The 16,975-nt window shown below is 42.0% G+C and overlaps 1 protein-coding gene across 1 annotated transcript in view; it reads right to left on the bottom strand.

Moving 5' to 3' along the window:
* NOTCH2 (notch receptor 2) overlaps window positions 1–16,467 on the bottom strand; it is a 176,475-nt gene extending 160,008 nt beyond the window's left edge. Inside the window, exon 1 of the mRNA XM_081486126.1 lies at window positions 16,037–16,467. Coding sequence (XP_081342252.1) covers window positions 16,037–16,109 — 73 coding nt within the window. The 5' untranslated portion in view covers window positions 16,110–16,467. The remainder of the gene's footprint in view (window positions 1–16,036) is intronic.
* Window positions 16,468–16,975: the final 508 nt, after the last annotated feature.

Raw genomic sequence — 16,975 nt, 5'->3', positions numbered from 1 at the left:
ATAGGCTCACAGGAAACCAGTGAACAATCTACATGCTGCAAACATGAAGCTCCTATTTCTCACCAAGGATCTGAATCACTCATCCACTTTTGATTAAAAAGAAGTGAAAGCAACAAAAAGCCAGTCTATACTGCCACACAAAATAACATCACCAACGGTAACTGCTATTTACTGCACTCTCACTATATGCAGGCACATACCATGAATGTAACACTTATTAACTTAGTGAGTCCTCACAACAACCCTAGCAATTACATGCTCCTATTACCTTCACTTTAAAAATAATGAAATCTTGGCATAGAGTGCTTAAGAAACAGGGACACAGGACCAGTGATTTAAGAGCCCAGGGTATCCCCACCCTTTCTCCCTCTAAGCTGACAACTCCCTCTCAAAGAGAAGTCTCTCAAAACACAAACAGAAATGTCCCCCAGCAGAGCCCTCAGGAGCTGGGCCACTGATCTCGAGAGCAGGCTTCTGAAGAGCTCATAGCTGTGGCCCATTCTGGCTTAAAGACCCCGTTAATTGGAACTCCCTTCCTCTCAACCCAAATTCAATCTGCTTGTCCTGATGACAGAAATCAACTGAGAAAAGGCCAGGGCCATTAGCCAACTAAAATCAATCCTTTTATTCAGAATATACCAATGATTTCTAACAGCTGGCTCCTATGTTCAATGAACTGACAATCTTATCAATATACAAATGATTAAAAACATGTATTCTGAGTGTATAGAATGAGTAAGGGTTATGGAGACAAGTAGACTAAATCAATCATTCAATCAGTCCCAACTCTGCCACTTACTAATTCCATTATCCTGAGTACGTTACAGGTCTCAGTTTCCCCTACTCCCCATCTCAAAGGTTGTTTTACGGCATGATTGTATGAATGGGAATAAAGTGCCATGGCTGACTACAGAGGCCCAAGAGCCAGAGGTCTGAATCCTGGCTCCATCCTTTAACCACCTTATTATTCGCCCCAACACCCAAAGCTATGAGTCTAAGCTCCTATTTCCTTACCTGTAGCATAGCTAATTACTGTCTACCCCAAAGGACAGCTATGTGAATTAAACGAGCAAATATATATAAAGCCCTAAGAGAATGACACATAGTAAGAATTAAACATTTAAAAAAAAAAAGCTGAGGTTTTAAAAGTCAAACCACAAGTTTAAGTCCCAACTCTGTCACTTATTATCTAGGGCTAAACAATGGTATACAAGCCAACTAACCCCTCAGAGGCTCAGTTTCAACCAAAATTTTGTGAGATTAAAGGAGGCAATTGTGTAAGAGTGTTCTGTAAACTCCGCATTGCTATGTAAATGTTAGGGTCGTTTTATGTTTTATGTTAATTGTACCGAGTGGTCCTTTCAAATACTATCTTCATCTTTAAAATGGAAAAACTGCGGCAGAGAAATTTTAAGCTACAGAGAGAAGGCTGATAATTTCAAAAGTAGGAAGGAGAAAAGGATTGGGCCAAAATAAATTCAGATCATGACAAAGCAGAAAAGTAATAAGCCTTCAAGAAGAAAGATGAGAATAAATACCCATTAACCTGTTTTTAAGCAACAACTTCACCTGCTGATTAAGCCTCTCAGTGCAGTCTATGAGTAAGAATTCTCTTATTTCCTCCCAGAAACAGTATTAATAGACTTCAGGGTGAGAAAGAGCCTCACCATCAAACCTCTTTTCCCATCCATAAGTTAATTTTGTGGATGGGGCAGAATATCAAAGACCGGGGGACTGGAATCTCACTCTAGCAATTCTCTTAACCTATACCTTAAAAAAAAATGTTGCAATCCTTCAGAGAGGTTTCCTTCTTTGGTTGGTCAGAAATGTCCTTGTTCTCCAGGTCTCCTCATGCTAAATATGGTAATAGCTGGCAAACAACCAGCTCAGTAAATTCCAATGATACTTAAGAAAGCATTCATATTGCCTGAAATTACTCTGAATCAAACACTTAAGACCCACAGAGCTGCCACATACAGCAGTTCAGCTGGAACTCTTATGTTAAAAGCAGCAGGATGCCTTAAGAACATACAAGCGTGGGGAAAAAAAGCAATCTACTCTTCTTTATTGCAACATTCTTCAGCAACAACATGGATCTCCTACCCACTGTGCACACAGCACTGCGCTAGGTCAGTGGGAGGCTGGAGGGAGAAATCTAAGAAACAGGTGGTGTTCGTGGGGTGCCAAAATAACAGGTTGATTCAGTCAGTTCTGTCCCACAACTAATCAATTTGGTGAAGAGAGAGGAGAAAGACTCTTAGTCATCCTGTTGACTAACCAAATGGATCAGCTAGACCACTGTACAACTATAAATTAGGTCAGAATGCCAGATTTAGTAGTGAATATCAGGTCCACCTTTCAGGGATGTTCCAAGATCCTGGATATCTAAAAAGACAAGACAGAAGTAGGTTACCCTCCACCCATCCAAAAACAGAGCTTGCTTTAGAATAGACTGTTTTTTTTTTCTTCCTCCATTATCTTTTTATAAGATACTAAAGTAAACGTGCATTTTCTGGGCACACACAACTGACAGCTTGTTGATTTATGATGCAGTCAGATTAGAATTTTAAAGTAATTACAGAAAATACCAGTTAACAAATATACAGAAAATTGACCAAGTGCATTAGAAATCAAAGGATTTTTTAAAAGCTATTAAATAATTTTTGATATATCAATACTTGTAGCAATTTGATATTATGTAGTTTAATGTATCCATGTGTGTTTTGACACATTTAAGATAAAGCGAATACCTTTAATATTTAAAGAAATATTTCAAATCAGTAACCAAAAACTAAATACCTTGATGAATAAAAGACACAATTTACCAAAATAAATAAAAAGAAAAGGCAATAGAAATGGCCCCTGATCACATGAAAACCATTCAAGATCACTGCAAGCAGAGAGATCAATTAAGGTGACGCATGCACTTACCACTTATCAAATTGTTAAAGAGTCGTAAAAATAAAACCAGCGTTGATGATGGCTGGAAACATGGACAGTCTCATATTCAACTAATACAGGATAACTTGGTCAAACTATATGAAATGAAATTTGGCAATGTGTATCAAAAACCACAAAAAGGTCCATCTTCTTTGATAAAATAATTTGACTTCTTGGAATTTATGTTAAGAAAATATATATTCCTACCATTATTTACCATGAGAATGGTCATCACAACATTATTTATAATTATGAAAGCTGGAAACCAAGACTAGATCTCAGTTTAAATAAAATATAATAGAATCTTCAGATAAAACAGTAGGCAGCCTTTAAAACCATGTTCTTAAAAAATATTTATACACAGGAAATATATATATTCAACATCTTATAATAAACTATAATCTGACAGAGTATATATATTCTTTTTTAATTACTTTGCTGTACACTAAAACTGTTAGTCGCTCAGTTGTGTCAGATTCTTTGTGACCTCATTGACTGTAGCCCACCAAGCATCTCTGTCCATGGAATTCTTCAGGCAAGAATATGGTGGGTAGCCAATCCCTTCTCAGGGGATCTTCCTGACCCAGGAATCGAACCCGGCTCTCCTGCACTGCAGGCAGATTCTTTACCAACGAGCCACCAGGGAAGCCCTAACTAATACAATATTGTAAATCAACTATACTTCAATAAAAAGAAAGAAATATAAAGAAAAAAATTAAGTATTTACATATATAGGAAAGTGTTCACAATATTTTCAGTGGTACAGAAGTATATTTTAGAACTATAATATGCTAAAATCTTAATTACAGTAAGAGGCACAGAAAAACAACTGTATGAAATGTAATAAAATATTAAGTGAGGGTTTTGATTGGAGGTGATGGGATTATTGGAGATTTTAATTTTCTCTTATATTTTTCTGCTTATTTCCCAATTTTTAAAAATCACTCTTTGGCATACTAATTTCTCTTCTGGAAATCTAGCTTAATAGAAATATCCTAAAGAGGGGAATTTCTGTATAAAGATCAGTGTCATTTATGCAGGAAAAAAAATGATGGAGACAAATATGTAACCAAAGCAAAGGAGAAATCAAAGAAAGGCAGAACAGAAAATCATATATACATTATAAATCTACAATTTTTAAGAGTTGATAAAAAGACCAAATGATGCACACCAGAATATTAACAGCGGTATGACTGTGGATTTTTCTTATACTTTTCAAAGGTCCTTCAGTTTAGTCGCTCAGTCGTGTCCGATTGTTTGTGACCCCATAGACTGCAGCATGCCAGGCTTCCCCGTCCATCACCAACTCCCAGAGCTTGCTCAAACTCATGTTTATCGAGCTGGTGATGAACTCCTTAACCACCGTTAAATATAATTACTTTAAAAATTGTTGTTTAATTGCTAAGTTGTGTCTGACTCTTTTGCGACCCCACAGACTGTATGTAGCCTGCTAGGCTCCTCTGTCCATGGGATTTCCCAGGCAGGAATCCTGGAGTGGGTTGCCATTTCCTTTTCTGGGGGATCTTCCCGACCCAAGGATCTAACCAGTCTCCTGCACTGGCAGGCAGGTTCTTTACCAATGAGCCACCAGGGAAGCCCAATACCTCCTGCCCAAAAAAATTCTTGTAAAGGTGCCAGAGAAAATCAACAAAGCATAAATATGAGTTAATTACATGTAAACATAAGGAATAATTCTGTTGCTATGTAAACCTATCTTTAAATGTTACAATGTTTGTTTTCAGTTACAACCAGATTTTCCTTAAATCTCTTAAAAGTTTATGTCACAGGAACCATGACATATTGTTACTACTTTATATAGTAACATCCCAAACGTGCATGATTTACAGGCACATTTTTTTCTCTAATAATCCTCATAAAGATTAGAAAGTGCTTTAAATGTTGTAATAAAGTAAATGTCCTTTATGTTCCAATTTAAAAATATCTAGCAAATAAAGGCATATTCTCAGCAAAGTAAACACTAAAAAGTAATAATCAAAATATACACGTCCTCAAACTTCAGTGAGTCTCTACACTTTATAGACAAAAGCACATGAAAGCAGAGAATTAAACAAAAGTTTCTTTGCAGCATACCACTTTACCATTTAGAGAAGTTAACAATTTAACACTATCTAGTGTTTTGACTATTCACATTCAGAAACTCAACAAGACGTATTAGTGCTTAAATAGTACCAATTTTTCTCTTATTGGAACGTTGAATAAGCAAGCCAGCATAGCAACCTCTGCCTGTTCAGTTCAGTTCAGTTCAGTTCAGATGCTCAGTCGTGTCCAACTCTTTGCAATCCCATGAATCATAGCACGCCAGGCCTCCCTGTCCATCACCAACTCCCAGAGCTTACCCAAACCCATGTCCATCGAGTCAGTGATGCCATCCAACCATCTCATCCTTTGTCATCCCCTTCTCCTCCTGCCCCCAATCCTTCCCAGCATCAGGGTCTTTTCCAATGAGTCAACTCTTCACATGAGGTGGCCAAAGTATTGGAGTTTCAGCTTCAACATCAGTCCTTCCAATGAACACCCAGGACTGATCTCCTTTAGGATGGACTGGTTGGATCTCCTTGCAGTCCAAGGGACTCTCAAGAGTCTTCTCCAACACCACAGTTCAAAAGCATCAATTCTGCGGTGCTCAGCTTTCTTCATCGTCCAACTCTCACAACCATACATGACCACTGGAAAAACCATAGCCTTGACTAGACAGACCTTTGTTGGCAGAGTAATGTCTCTGCTTTTAAATATGCTATCTAGGTTGGTCATAACCTTCCTTCCAAGGAGTAAGCGTCTTCTAATTTCATGGCTGCAATCACCATCAGCAGTGATTTTGGAGCCCAAAAAAATAAAGCCTGAGACTGTTTCCACTGTTTCCCCATCTACTTCCCATGAAGTGATGGGACCAGATGCCATGATCTTAGTTTTCTGAAATGTTGAGCTTTAAGCCACCTTTTTCACTCTCCTCTTTCACTTTCATCAAGAGGCTCTTCAGTTCTTCTTCACTTTCTGCCATAAGGGTGGTGTCATCTGCATATCTGAGGTTATTGATATTTCTCCCAGCAATCTTGATTCCAGCTTGTGCTTCTTCCAGCCTAGCATTTCTCATGATGTACTCTGCACAGAAGTTAAATAAGCAGGGTGACAATATACAGCCTTGACGTACTCCCATGTCCAGTTCTAACTGTTGCTTCCTGACCTGCATACAGGTTTCTCAAGAGACAGGCCAGGTGGTCTGGTATTCCCATCTCTTTCAGAATTTTCCAGTTTATTGTGATCCACACAGTCAAAGGCTTTGGCATAGTCAATAAAGCAGAAATAGATGTTTTTCTGGAACTCTCTTGCTTTTTCAATGATCCAGCGGATGTTGGCAATTTGATCTCTGGTTCCTCTGCCTTTTCTAAAACCAGCTTGAACATCTGGAAGTTCACGGTTCATGTATTGCTGAAGCTTGGCTTGGAGAATTTTGAGCATCGCTTTACTAGCGTGTGAGATGAGTGCAATTGTGCGGTAGTTCGAGCATTCTTTGGCATTGCCTTTCTTTGGGATTGGTATGAAAACTGACCTTTTCCAGTCCTGCGGCCACTGCTGAGTCTTCCAGATTTGCTGGCATATTGAGTGCAGCACTTTCACAGCATCATCTTTGAGGATTTGAAATAGCTCAGCTGGAATTCCATCACCTCCACTAGCTTTGTTCCTAGTGATGCTTTCTAAGGCCCACTTGACTTCACATTCCAGGACATCTGGCTCTTGGTGAGTGATCACACCATCGTGATTATCTGGGTCGTGAAGATCTTTTTTGTACAGTTCTTCTGTGTATTCTTGCCACCTCTTCTTAAGATCTTCTGCTTCTCTTAGGTCCATATCATTTTGTCCTTTATCGAGCCCATCTTTGCATGAAATGTTTCCTTGGTAGCTCTAATTTTCTTGAAGAGATCTCTAGTCTTTCCCATTCTGTTGTTTTCCTCTATTTCTTTGCACTGATCACTGAGGAAGGCTTTCTTATCTCTCCTTGCTATTCTTTGGAACTCTGCATTCAGATGGGAATATCTTTCCTTTTCTCCTTTGCTTTTTGCTTCTCTTCTTTTACCAGCTATCTGTAAGGCCTCCTCAGACAGCCATTTTGTTTTGCATTTCTTTTCCATGGTGATGGTCTTGATTCCTGTCTCCTGTGTACAATGTCACGAACCTCTGTCCATTGTTCATCAGGCACTCTGTCTATCAGATCTAGTCCCTTAAATCTATTTCTCACTTCCACTGTATAATCATAAGGGATTTGATTTAGGTCATACCTGAATGGTCTAGTGGTTCTCCCTGTTAGGTACTAGTTAAAATAGATTATTTAATCTTTGAGGCTTAAAAGCCTCCCAGAATCTCCTCACAAAACAGAGATGAGAGTGAAAAGAGATGAAAAAGAAGCAAATACCAATGTTAAAGTGCACCTGTCTCTGAACAAGGTAGTATACTGTAACCACAGCTTCTTGTACACATTTTAGGCAGCAAGCAAATCTGTATTTTAAAGGGATACTATTTGTTAAAAGATACCATATTTATTAGGGAGACAATATCTGACTCCAACCAAAATATTATTATCATGTTTCCCTTCCTCACAAAATACACCCAGGCTTTCTTCCTATAAATAAATATATGAGGTGAGAGCACTACTCTTAGCCTAGAAACAGGTTTTGCAATGCCCGTGGATACAACCTGCCTTTGTGAGATGATGAATCCATCTTGGCATGATGTTTGGTTGATACAAAGAACTAGAGTCACTGCCAGTATCCTGCAGACGCAACTGACTGGAAGACCAGAAACTGCCCTAGAGGTCTCTGGGGAAGGTCCTTCTGTCCAATGGGAAGAGAGACACAGGCCCCTCAGCGGCTGATTGGGAGATCAAGGGCACCAGAGCTGGACCGTGGTAACTGGCCTACAGGTTCAAGAGTGGCAAGAGGCAGTAAAATGAACCCCTTAAGAGTTCATTCAATCATCCAATAAAGCCCAAACTCTGAGGAGCCGGTAGGACAGGGTTTTGCCAAGACAAGCACAAGAGGGTGAGGGAGATGTTAGCATGATTAATCAATGCCACCTGAGGCAGCAACTTGGGGTGTGTCCACACTGCACTTCAGTCACTGACTGACTGTGACCAGAAGTTCCTTCAGCGACTGCCACTGAGAACCAGATCTTCCAAAGGAGATACTTCTACCTTAACTTGTCCAAGATCAGGCTAGGCATCCAAGTCTGAGAACACAGCCCTCTCTCTTGCCACAAACCCACTAACAGACATAATAGACACCACAACATGTGCCAAATTTATATTTACACCCCCACCAAACAAAGGGCTCTTTGTCTTTCCCCCAAGTCAAGTTTTGATACTTCTAAATTCCAACAGAGAAAGAGGAGAATAGCAGACAAGCCCAGCAGGGGTGAGCTGGGGGTTGCTGTTCCCTGGTGCTTCTAGATTTACTCCCCCCAGACCCTACAGCTCTTAGTCACATTGACTGCAGGAAACTGCTCTCAGCCAGTATAGATAAGTTACTAAGTAACTGTACTTCATGTTCCTAATTGTGCATGCTCATTTGTCTTGTCTCCATGATGATGTCAGCTCCTTGGGGGCAGGTCTCTATCTTCCATTTGGTCAATGACTCCTGCACAGCTAGAAAAGTAGAATACCCTTACTGCCTACCACGTGATGCTAGGGGAAACACACAAATTAAGGCTGACAACACACCACAGTCCTCCCTAACACACCAGTAAGACAGCACAGCTACACAGATAATAAATCTGATAGCTTAGGGCTTAGAGCTAAGTAAGGCTCCTACTAGAGTATTATATAGAAATTTATATATTTACATATATAAACAAATTAATAAAATAATTGCTTTGTTTTGCTCACTCCTAGCTATGTCTTATATCATTCCTGCTTCTTGGCTTTACTATTCTTTTTAATGTCACAATGTATTTTCTGCCACACAGCTGGTTCTCCAGGGGAGGAGAAAAGAAAGAACAGACCTACAGCCAACTTTCTACCACTGCCAACGAACACTGCTATTTGTTCCATCTAGAGGCCATAAGCGTATCCTTTCAGATCTGAAGCCACTTCCTTCTTCCTATCACGAACAGCAAGACCAAGTGTCTTTGTTAGAGGCGCACTTCTGAGCCCCTTCATGCAGACTGCTCAGTTCTGCTCAAGAAGTCCTCCAGACCCCCTTTATCTTACCTTCCTTATTCTATTTGCTGCAGCAGCCCAGACACCCCAAAAGCAGGACTGCCTGAAAGGAATGACCTTTACATCTTTTTCACTAACATATCTGAGGGAAATCCCTGACACTAGATATGTGTTCATGGGTTAACAAGACAGACATCCTCAAAGACAGCATCATTCACAAGGGATGAGGACAGAATTCCTTAACAGACACCAAGAAAACTGGAATTTTTATGTATTCTGGCATCTCAGGTAATATCCTGATGGAGGGATAAGGAGGTATCCACCAAAGTCATACATGACACACACATGGCAGTCCTAAGACTTTGGATAGACTGCCAAAAAAACCCACTTTTTTACAACTAAATAATTTTATTAGCCTTTTGAGGATACCAAAGTGGCTTTCTTCTCCCTAGTGAGCTAGGTATTCAATAAGAAGCAGGCACTTTCAAGGGAGAAAAAGTGACCACAAGACCCACAGTCAAAGCAACCATCTCTAGCACTATCAAAGAATAAACAAACAAAAACAAAACAAAAAAGCCCTTAGCTTTCCTAGATTCTCTGCAGTGATTTCAAAATTTCCCTAGTATAAAAGTTACCAGGCCATTTCTTAAATATACAAATTCACAGACACTATTCCAGACTCACTGAATCATAATCTCCAGGAGAAGACCCCAGGTGTTCTTATTATACAAGAGATTGGGGAAACACTGCTCAACAAATGCTTCCCTCCCACCACTGCCATCTGGGGAGGGAGGCACAAAACACATAGGGCTACAGTGATTAACCCAAGCAGTCACCCGTGATGGGATCCTCTTCAAGGTCCTCACTGGGTTTAACTCCTTTTACAGAAGGGTGGGTGTCAGTTCAGTAAAGGGTATCTCTGGATCCCTAACACTCACAAAAGGCTCAGGACTCCTTGAGACAAAATCCTGAGAATATCCCAATAGGTGCAAGTCATAAGGAGGAAGATTACAACTGAATATAAGAAGATCTTTCAAAGAATTACAGCTGTCCAAATCCAGACTCATCTGCCTCCAGAAGGAGGGAGCTGTCTATCAGAAGAGGTGATCAAGGGAAAAAAAGGTAGGCTACACCTTAATCAGGATGTTCTAAGAGGATCAGAATCACCATGGGACAGATAGAAGGAACTAGATGAATTTTTAAAGTTCCTCCCGACAAATAAGTCAACAAAGAAGAAACTTTCAACTACCCAATAATTAATAAAAAGAGATAGCATAAAAGCGTATAGGTGGGGTCCACCTTTAACTGATCTTTTCAAAGGAGAAAGGACTGTAAGGAGACACCTCTGACTCACCATCACCTGTGTTCCAGAATGTCCCAAAGCTGGGGCGGGCAGAGCAGGAGTCACAGGTGCCATGATCAGGAAGGACCCACTGCCCAGCTGACCACATGCTGGGCACAGGCCAGGGAAGAGATGTGTGTGACATGGTCACTGCCCTTAAGGGACAAACTTCATTCTGGAGATAGCTCACCCTCTGTGGTTCTCTGAAAAATGTATTTACCATGTGTCACCTTTTGCTTTTTATTGGTGATGGTGATTTTCAACGGAACCCTCTTGGAGGGAAAAAAACAAAATACTAAATGTAAATATCTGCTTGGTCTAGTTCAAGTTTACAATATGCGGTTCACAAGGAAATAAATCTCAAAAAAAAAATCATCTAAACAAAGTATCCTAAATTTGGGAATGACATGTACATACTACTAAAGTAGATAACCAATAAGGACCAACTGTAAAGTACAGGAAAACTTGGATTAATATTCTACAATAACCTAAATGGGAAAGGAATCTGAGAAACAAAAGATATTTGTATGGGTATAACTGAATCACTTTACTGTACACCTGTAACTAACAGATCATTTTTTTATATAATTTTATTTATTAATGTTTGGCTGTGCTGGGTCCTCATTGCTACAGACTTTTCTCTAGTTTCAGAGCACAGGGGCTACTCTCCAGTTGTGATGCATGGGCTTCTCCCTGTGATGGCTTCTCTCGTTGTGGAGCACTGGCTCTAGGGCGCACCAGCTTCAGTAGTTGTAGCACATGGGCTCAGTAGTTGTGGCTCCCAGGTTCTAGAGCAGAGGCTCAATAGTTGGGGTGCACAGGCTTAGTTGCTCTGCAGCATGTAGGATCTTCTTGGATCAGGGATCAAACCCATGTCTCCTGCATTGGCAGGTGAATTCTTTACCACTGAGCCACCAGGGAAGCCCTATATATCACTGTTAATCAACTATCCTCCAATATAAAAAAGGTTTTTTTATTCTAATTTTAAAAATAATATATTTCAAGAGTCTTCAAAATGTCCAAATTACAATAAGGTGAGGCAACTCTGGACAAAATAATAGAAATTGTTGCCATAGTAATACAGGATGCAGTAGAGGCAACTCAAGTGAGAGGCAGAGGGTGGATGCCAGCATCTTTGAGGTTAAATTCCAAAGTAAAAGCGACCTTTATGAATTGCAGAAGTGATCAGAAAAAAAAGAGAGAGAAGAAACCACCACACACACACACACACACACACACACACACACGTACACACACACACACATGGAAATTCAAAATGGCAAATTTAAATAAAACATCTGGGGAAGGGGAAAATTCAGTTTTCCCCCAAATGTAAGGTAAGCAATAACTCTTGCAAATACTACTTTTTTAAAAAACTGTCTTGACGTATTATAGTAGTCCAGAATAAGAAAACTACTAAAAGTAATTGTTCAATGAAACAAATATGTATTGAGTGCCTATCAGATGCCAAGGCACCATGCTAGGTACAAGGGTTGTGTGTGCTGTGTGTACTCAGTCTCATCCAAGTCTTTGTGACCCTACGGTTGGGTGGGGGTATTAGAACAAACACAAATGAAAAGACACAATTCTTTTCCTCAAGAGGCACACTAACAATAAGCACTTGAGGATTTGTGTGTGTGTGCATGAGCTCATTTGTACAAAAGATGGAAGAGGTGTGGAGAGTGGACAAGGCACTAGACTGAGGACCACAGGAGAGAGATTCTTATCTCAACTTTTCCGTAATGGGCTCAGTGATAATGAACAAAGTGCCTAAGCAAATGGAGGACCAAAGTAGTGCCCCTCCCACAGAATCACAAGACTAATTAACAGCTGACTTGGAGGAAAAAATTTGGTCTTCTGGCTCCTAGACCAGTGAACTTTCCAAAAGACAATGCATATGGCAGACAGATAAAGAAAGAAAAGTAGAGGAGAAGAAAACCCCTTGGCTTAAAGTCATCTGAAGAGAAAGGAAAGATGAAAGAAGGAGAATAAGGAAAGAGTGGGAGTGAAATAAAAGGTTCAGGTTGTGGCTCAAGAGATGTCAAGAAAGGAAGCACTTAAAAGTGTATGCACAGTATCAGGATAATGTAAAATCTGATTATATTCTCACTCAAATCATAGCTTAGAATTTTTTGCTCTAAAACCATTAAGGACCAATAGACAAAGTGTCCAAAAATGATACATGTGAATGAAACTTGAAGAAAAAGAGATAACAAAGAGGAAAGGGAGGGGGCAGTTTATAATAATATCATGCAAATATATATGAAGCCCTTCTAAAGAGACAATGTGTACCCACTGTGCTCAGATGAACAAGAAGAAATAGTACTTATTATTTCTTATATATTATAACATATTATTTACTCCACAGCTTTTATGTCACCAATTTCAAAAATCTTTGGGAGTCAGAAGGGTTAAAAACTGGAATGGCTGATTAAGGATACATTTGTTCTGGAAATTATTAACATTAAAAAGGAAAGACCCCAGGTACACACCTGAGGGAGAATAATGAAATATCACTGGGCTCCAACCAAGTTACTGCATTATAATCACCTGTAAACCTTGAAAAATACAGAATCTCAAAATATGGAATCTCAGACCGACTGTGCCAGAATCCTTGGGTGTTGAGGCCAAGAGGCAGTCCAGATGATGTTGATGCAGCCAGGATGTGGAGCTTTGTTCTATCACAGTGGACCAGGTACGGAGTGAGACCACTAGGAATGGCATCAGAGAGTGGGAACTAGATCAATGCAAATTCTGTGGGTAAAATAGAATTTCTGCGGGTGTGATATTTTTTAAATGTATTGTAAGGCTGGTCTGAAGCATCCAAGCATATCCCACTGAATTCAAACATTTTCTAAAGGTCCTGAAGTCAGCGACTACAGTTCAGGTGAACCAAAAGTTACTGTTCTAGGCTATAAGCAGCTCGCAGAAGAGGCAGCAGAGTGGGAATGGCACAGAGATACCAAGAATGTGGGTAGATATTTTTAAAAAATTCAAAAACATCAGGAAAAAGAGAGACTAAAAACAAAATCACTCTCCTTCATTCCCTCCCCAAAAAGAAATAATAAAACAGAAAGAACAAGAAGAAACAAGTTCTAGGGTAAATTTTATCTTCATCTGAAAGAAAAAACAATTACTCTTTGTGATTTTTTAAAAGAAAGAGAAGAATTCAACTGAGAAATCATCTAGCAGGCAGCAAAACCAGAGAGTGACTTCCCATTGCAAAGCAAAAGAAAACAAGGAGCAAGGGGTGGTCTTGGATAGCTGTTTAGACAATCAGACAGATGGGTTGACAGCTCCCTGCTTCAGGAACTCAGTGATGTTTAAATTAACAACTGGCCACTAGCCAAATATAGGAACACTCAAAAGTTTTAAAGGGTGTGTTATAATTGATACCTTGGCAAAACACAATGATAATAAATTGAGAAGATTCAAGAAGCTTTCACTGCTAGACTCTGAAAAGTTTCAAGATCTGTACCGAGAAAAGGGCTTTTTAATCTCTTCTATTCCTATGTAGTTTAGCTTCTGAAGAACACCTGTCTAGAAATCAAAATATCTAAATCCTGTCTTTGAACTAACACTAACACTCGACTTGTCCATCTGAAAGCTAGCTAGTAAGAGCAGTACCTCATCAGGGCAGAAGTATAGGTCCTAGAATGAGAGAAGCCCTGTGTGTCAAAGTAATCCTATTCCTGACATGTCTTACCATTAAACACATAATTTAGCAAATCACTTTGCAAACATATTTATTATGCCCTCCAACTCTCTAAAATAAGTGATTTCTGGTTCTCTTTCATAGGTGAGGAGATGACAGAACATGAAGATAATTTACTAAAACAAGCTAATGGTAGACCAAGGATTATAATGTTCAGACTGGCCCATTGTTTATACTCCTCTCTATCCTAAATTTATACTTTACTAAAGCTTTCGCTCAAAGAAAAAGGAAAGGCAAAAATACTATCATATGTTTTGGTTCATCATCACACAGCATCTTGGTCCACTTCTGAAATTCTTAGGGACCCGGAGGTGTATGGACTTTGAACTTTCCAAGAAAGGTTTGGTGTTGAACAACCCAGCACTGTGATAAATAACTTTAATGTCTTTTCAACATCTGTGATTGGCATGTCGACTGCCTGTTAACAATGTACAAAGAGCAAATCTTTCTAAAGCCCATCATCTTCATTACTTTCTCTTTGCAAAGAGTCATAGCTCAAGTACTAGGTTTTTTCGTAAAGGTGAAACTGTTTCTTCAGATTAGGCTAGGAAAAGAAGGGGCCACTTCCAGTTCAACAAACATGCACAAGCCACCATCCCACTGGAAGCAGAGAGTTCACACACACAAAAAAAAACCCAAGTCCTGCATGCAAAGGACTTTCTGAATACCTTTTGACTGCCACCAGTGTAATATACATTCTCGTAATTAATCCTATTAGTTGGGTAATTTCATTCCCATTTTATTGGTGAGTTCATACAACAGAGCTGGATTTGAACCCAGGATTAAAGCGCAGAGCTCCAAAGCCCAGGTTCTTTCCACGAAACAGTATGGAAAGAAATTTGGATTCTACGATTGTGGGTGGGATGGGTAAGATACGATTGAATTTCCTTTCCTCGATCCAACCGTGTTCAGAAAGACTGTTGCAGATATCCAACCAAAAAGAAGCTCTGGAAGGCACCACTTTGAATTAACGTATCCACTCTTCTTCACCCGCCCCTGCCCCACCCCCAACCATGCCAAAAGAACAGCCTTAGTTGCTGCCAGGTTGGAGGAGTTGGTGATCGTCACACCACATTCCTGAGGCTGGACACAGACTCTGAAACTGCGCCCGAGCTCTCCGCCTAGCAAAGAATAACAGCAGTAGAGATTTTTAAATCATGTGGCTCAGCATGCAGCCACACCAGTTTTCCTACTGCTCCTGCCTCCACCTTTCAAAGACTCGAGCCAAACTTTACACATCGGATTCGTGGGGAACCGTGGAACTCAGAGCGTCAGAACTCGGGCGCGCCGCAAAAGCCTGTCCCCATCCAAACCAAACCCACCCAGTCACACCGTGGGCCTTCCTTCAGCATTGCTGAGTCTGGCTGTGAAGGTGCAAGCCGCCGGGTTGGGAGGCCCTGCCCCCGCTCCCTCCACATCAGAATCTGGCATTCCTGCGCTCAGCCCATCTGCGGTCCGCGGCCGGGGATGGTTGTCCCAGGCAGCCCGCCCCCGGCTCTCCCCCGACCCCAGGAAACACGGAGCCAAATGGGTGAAATTTCCCAAATCCCCGAACACAAGTGCTCCAAGAAAGGGAGTTTCTGAGGCTTGCTGCCCGGCCTCCCTCCGGCCGAGGAGGCGTGTGTGGGACCCAAAGGCGGAGGGGAGCTGCAGGCAGCGAGGGACGAGGGGGAGGGGGCGCGCCCAGGGAGCGGTCCGATGATGTCCAAACTTTAGGAACTAAGTGGCCTCACCCCACGCCGACGGCCGAACCCGGCCTTCTCGCAAAGTGGAGGACGGAAGGGTGGGAATAGTCGCCCCAGGTGGCCGGCTGGCCCAGAGGGGCATGAGCCAGGGCGCAGGGGACAGCACCCTTCGGTCGGATACTCACCACGCGCCGGGGCCGCGCGGCACAGCCACAGTGCCAGCAGCGCCCACAGCGGAGCGGGGCGCAGGGCGGGCATCTTCTCGGTCGCCTCCTCCGCCGCCGCCGCCTGGGCAGATCCACATGGGGAGGGGGTCCCGACAGGGGAGCCCCCACTTTCTCCTCCCCTCCTCCTACTTCCGCGACTCACGGCCTTGCGCGGCGCCCCGAAGCTCAGGCTTCAGTGTCTCCACGCCCTGCACCCCAAGTCCGCCGTTCCTGGGCCGCCGCCACAGCCGCCGCCCGAAGTTTGGCTGAAACTTTCTCGGGTGTGCAGAGAAGCAGCCTCGTGTGTCCTTCCGCCTCGGCCGCCTCCTCCCACCGCAAACCCCGCCCCGCTGTCGCCGCGGCCAGGCCCCGCCGCCTTCGGCACCCAGGGGTTTCCCGCAGGAAGAAGCGCCGGCCCGGACTGCGCGCGGAGGGATCTACTATGAGTCCTCAGACACCCCTCCAGCCTTGCCAACCCGCGTCGAGTCCGGACGCGCCTTAACTCACTCGGCGCTGGAGCGTCTCTCAGGGCCGCGCCTCTGCCAGGGGTGGTGTTAAGACTCTGAACTTGAATCACTAGGGTAGTGAACTTTCCGGGAGAGACAGACATCATCCAGCGAGATGGGTATCGCCCACATACAACCACACATCCACACACTCCCCGGCTAGCTGGAGGAATGCGACAGAGAAGGACCAGTGCTGTCAAAGAAGGCTATGGGAGCCAAGGCACCAAAGTCCATTTAAAATGAACAGAGCCATCGAATGGATTGTGTTGCACCCTTCATTCATTCATTCAGTCAGTCATTCATTTAGCAAACATTTCTTAATCGCCTTACTTTGTGTAGCAGTGTGCCCGCAGTTTGCCTGGTACAATGGACTAATACTAAAGACACATGATGCACAAGCTAGTTTTGAGGA

Source organism: Giraffa tippelskirchi, chromosome 5 (assembly GCF_054371585.1).
Source record: "Giraffa tippelskirchi isolate mGirTip1 chromosome 5, T2T-mGirTip1v1.2.pri, whole genome shotgun sequence".
Classification (NCBI taxonomy): Eukaryota; Metazoa; Chordata; class Mammalia; order Artiodactyla; family Giraffidae; genus Giraffa; species Giraffa tippelskirchi.
The sequence above is the reverse complement of the archived record's forward strand: the minus strand, read 5'-3'. Positions and strand labels throughout refer to the sequence as shown.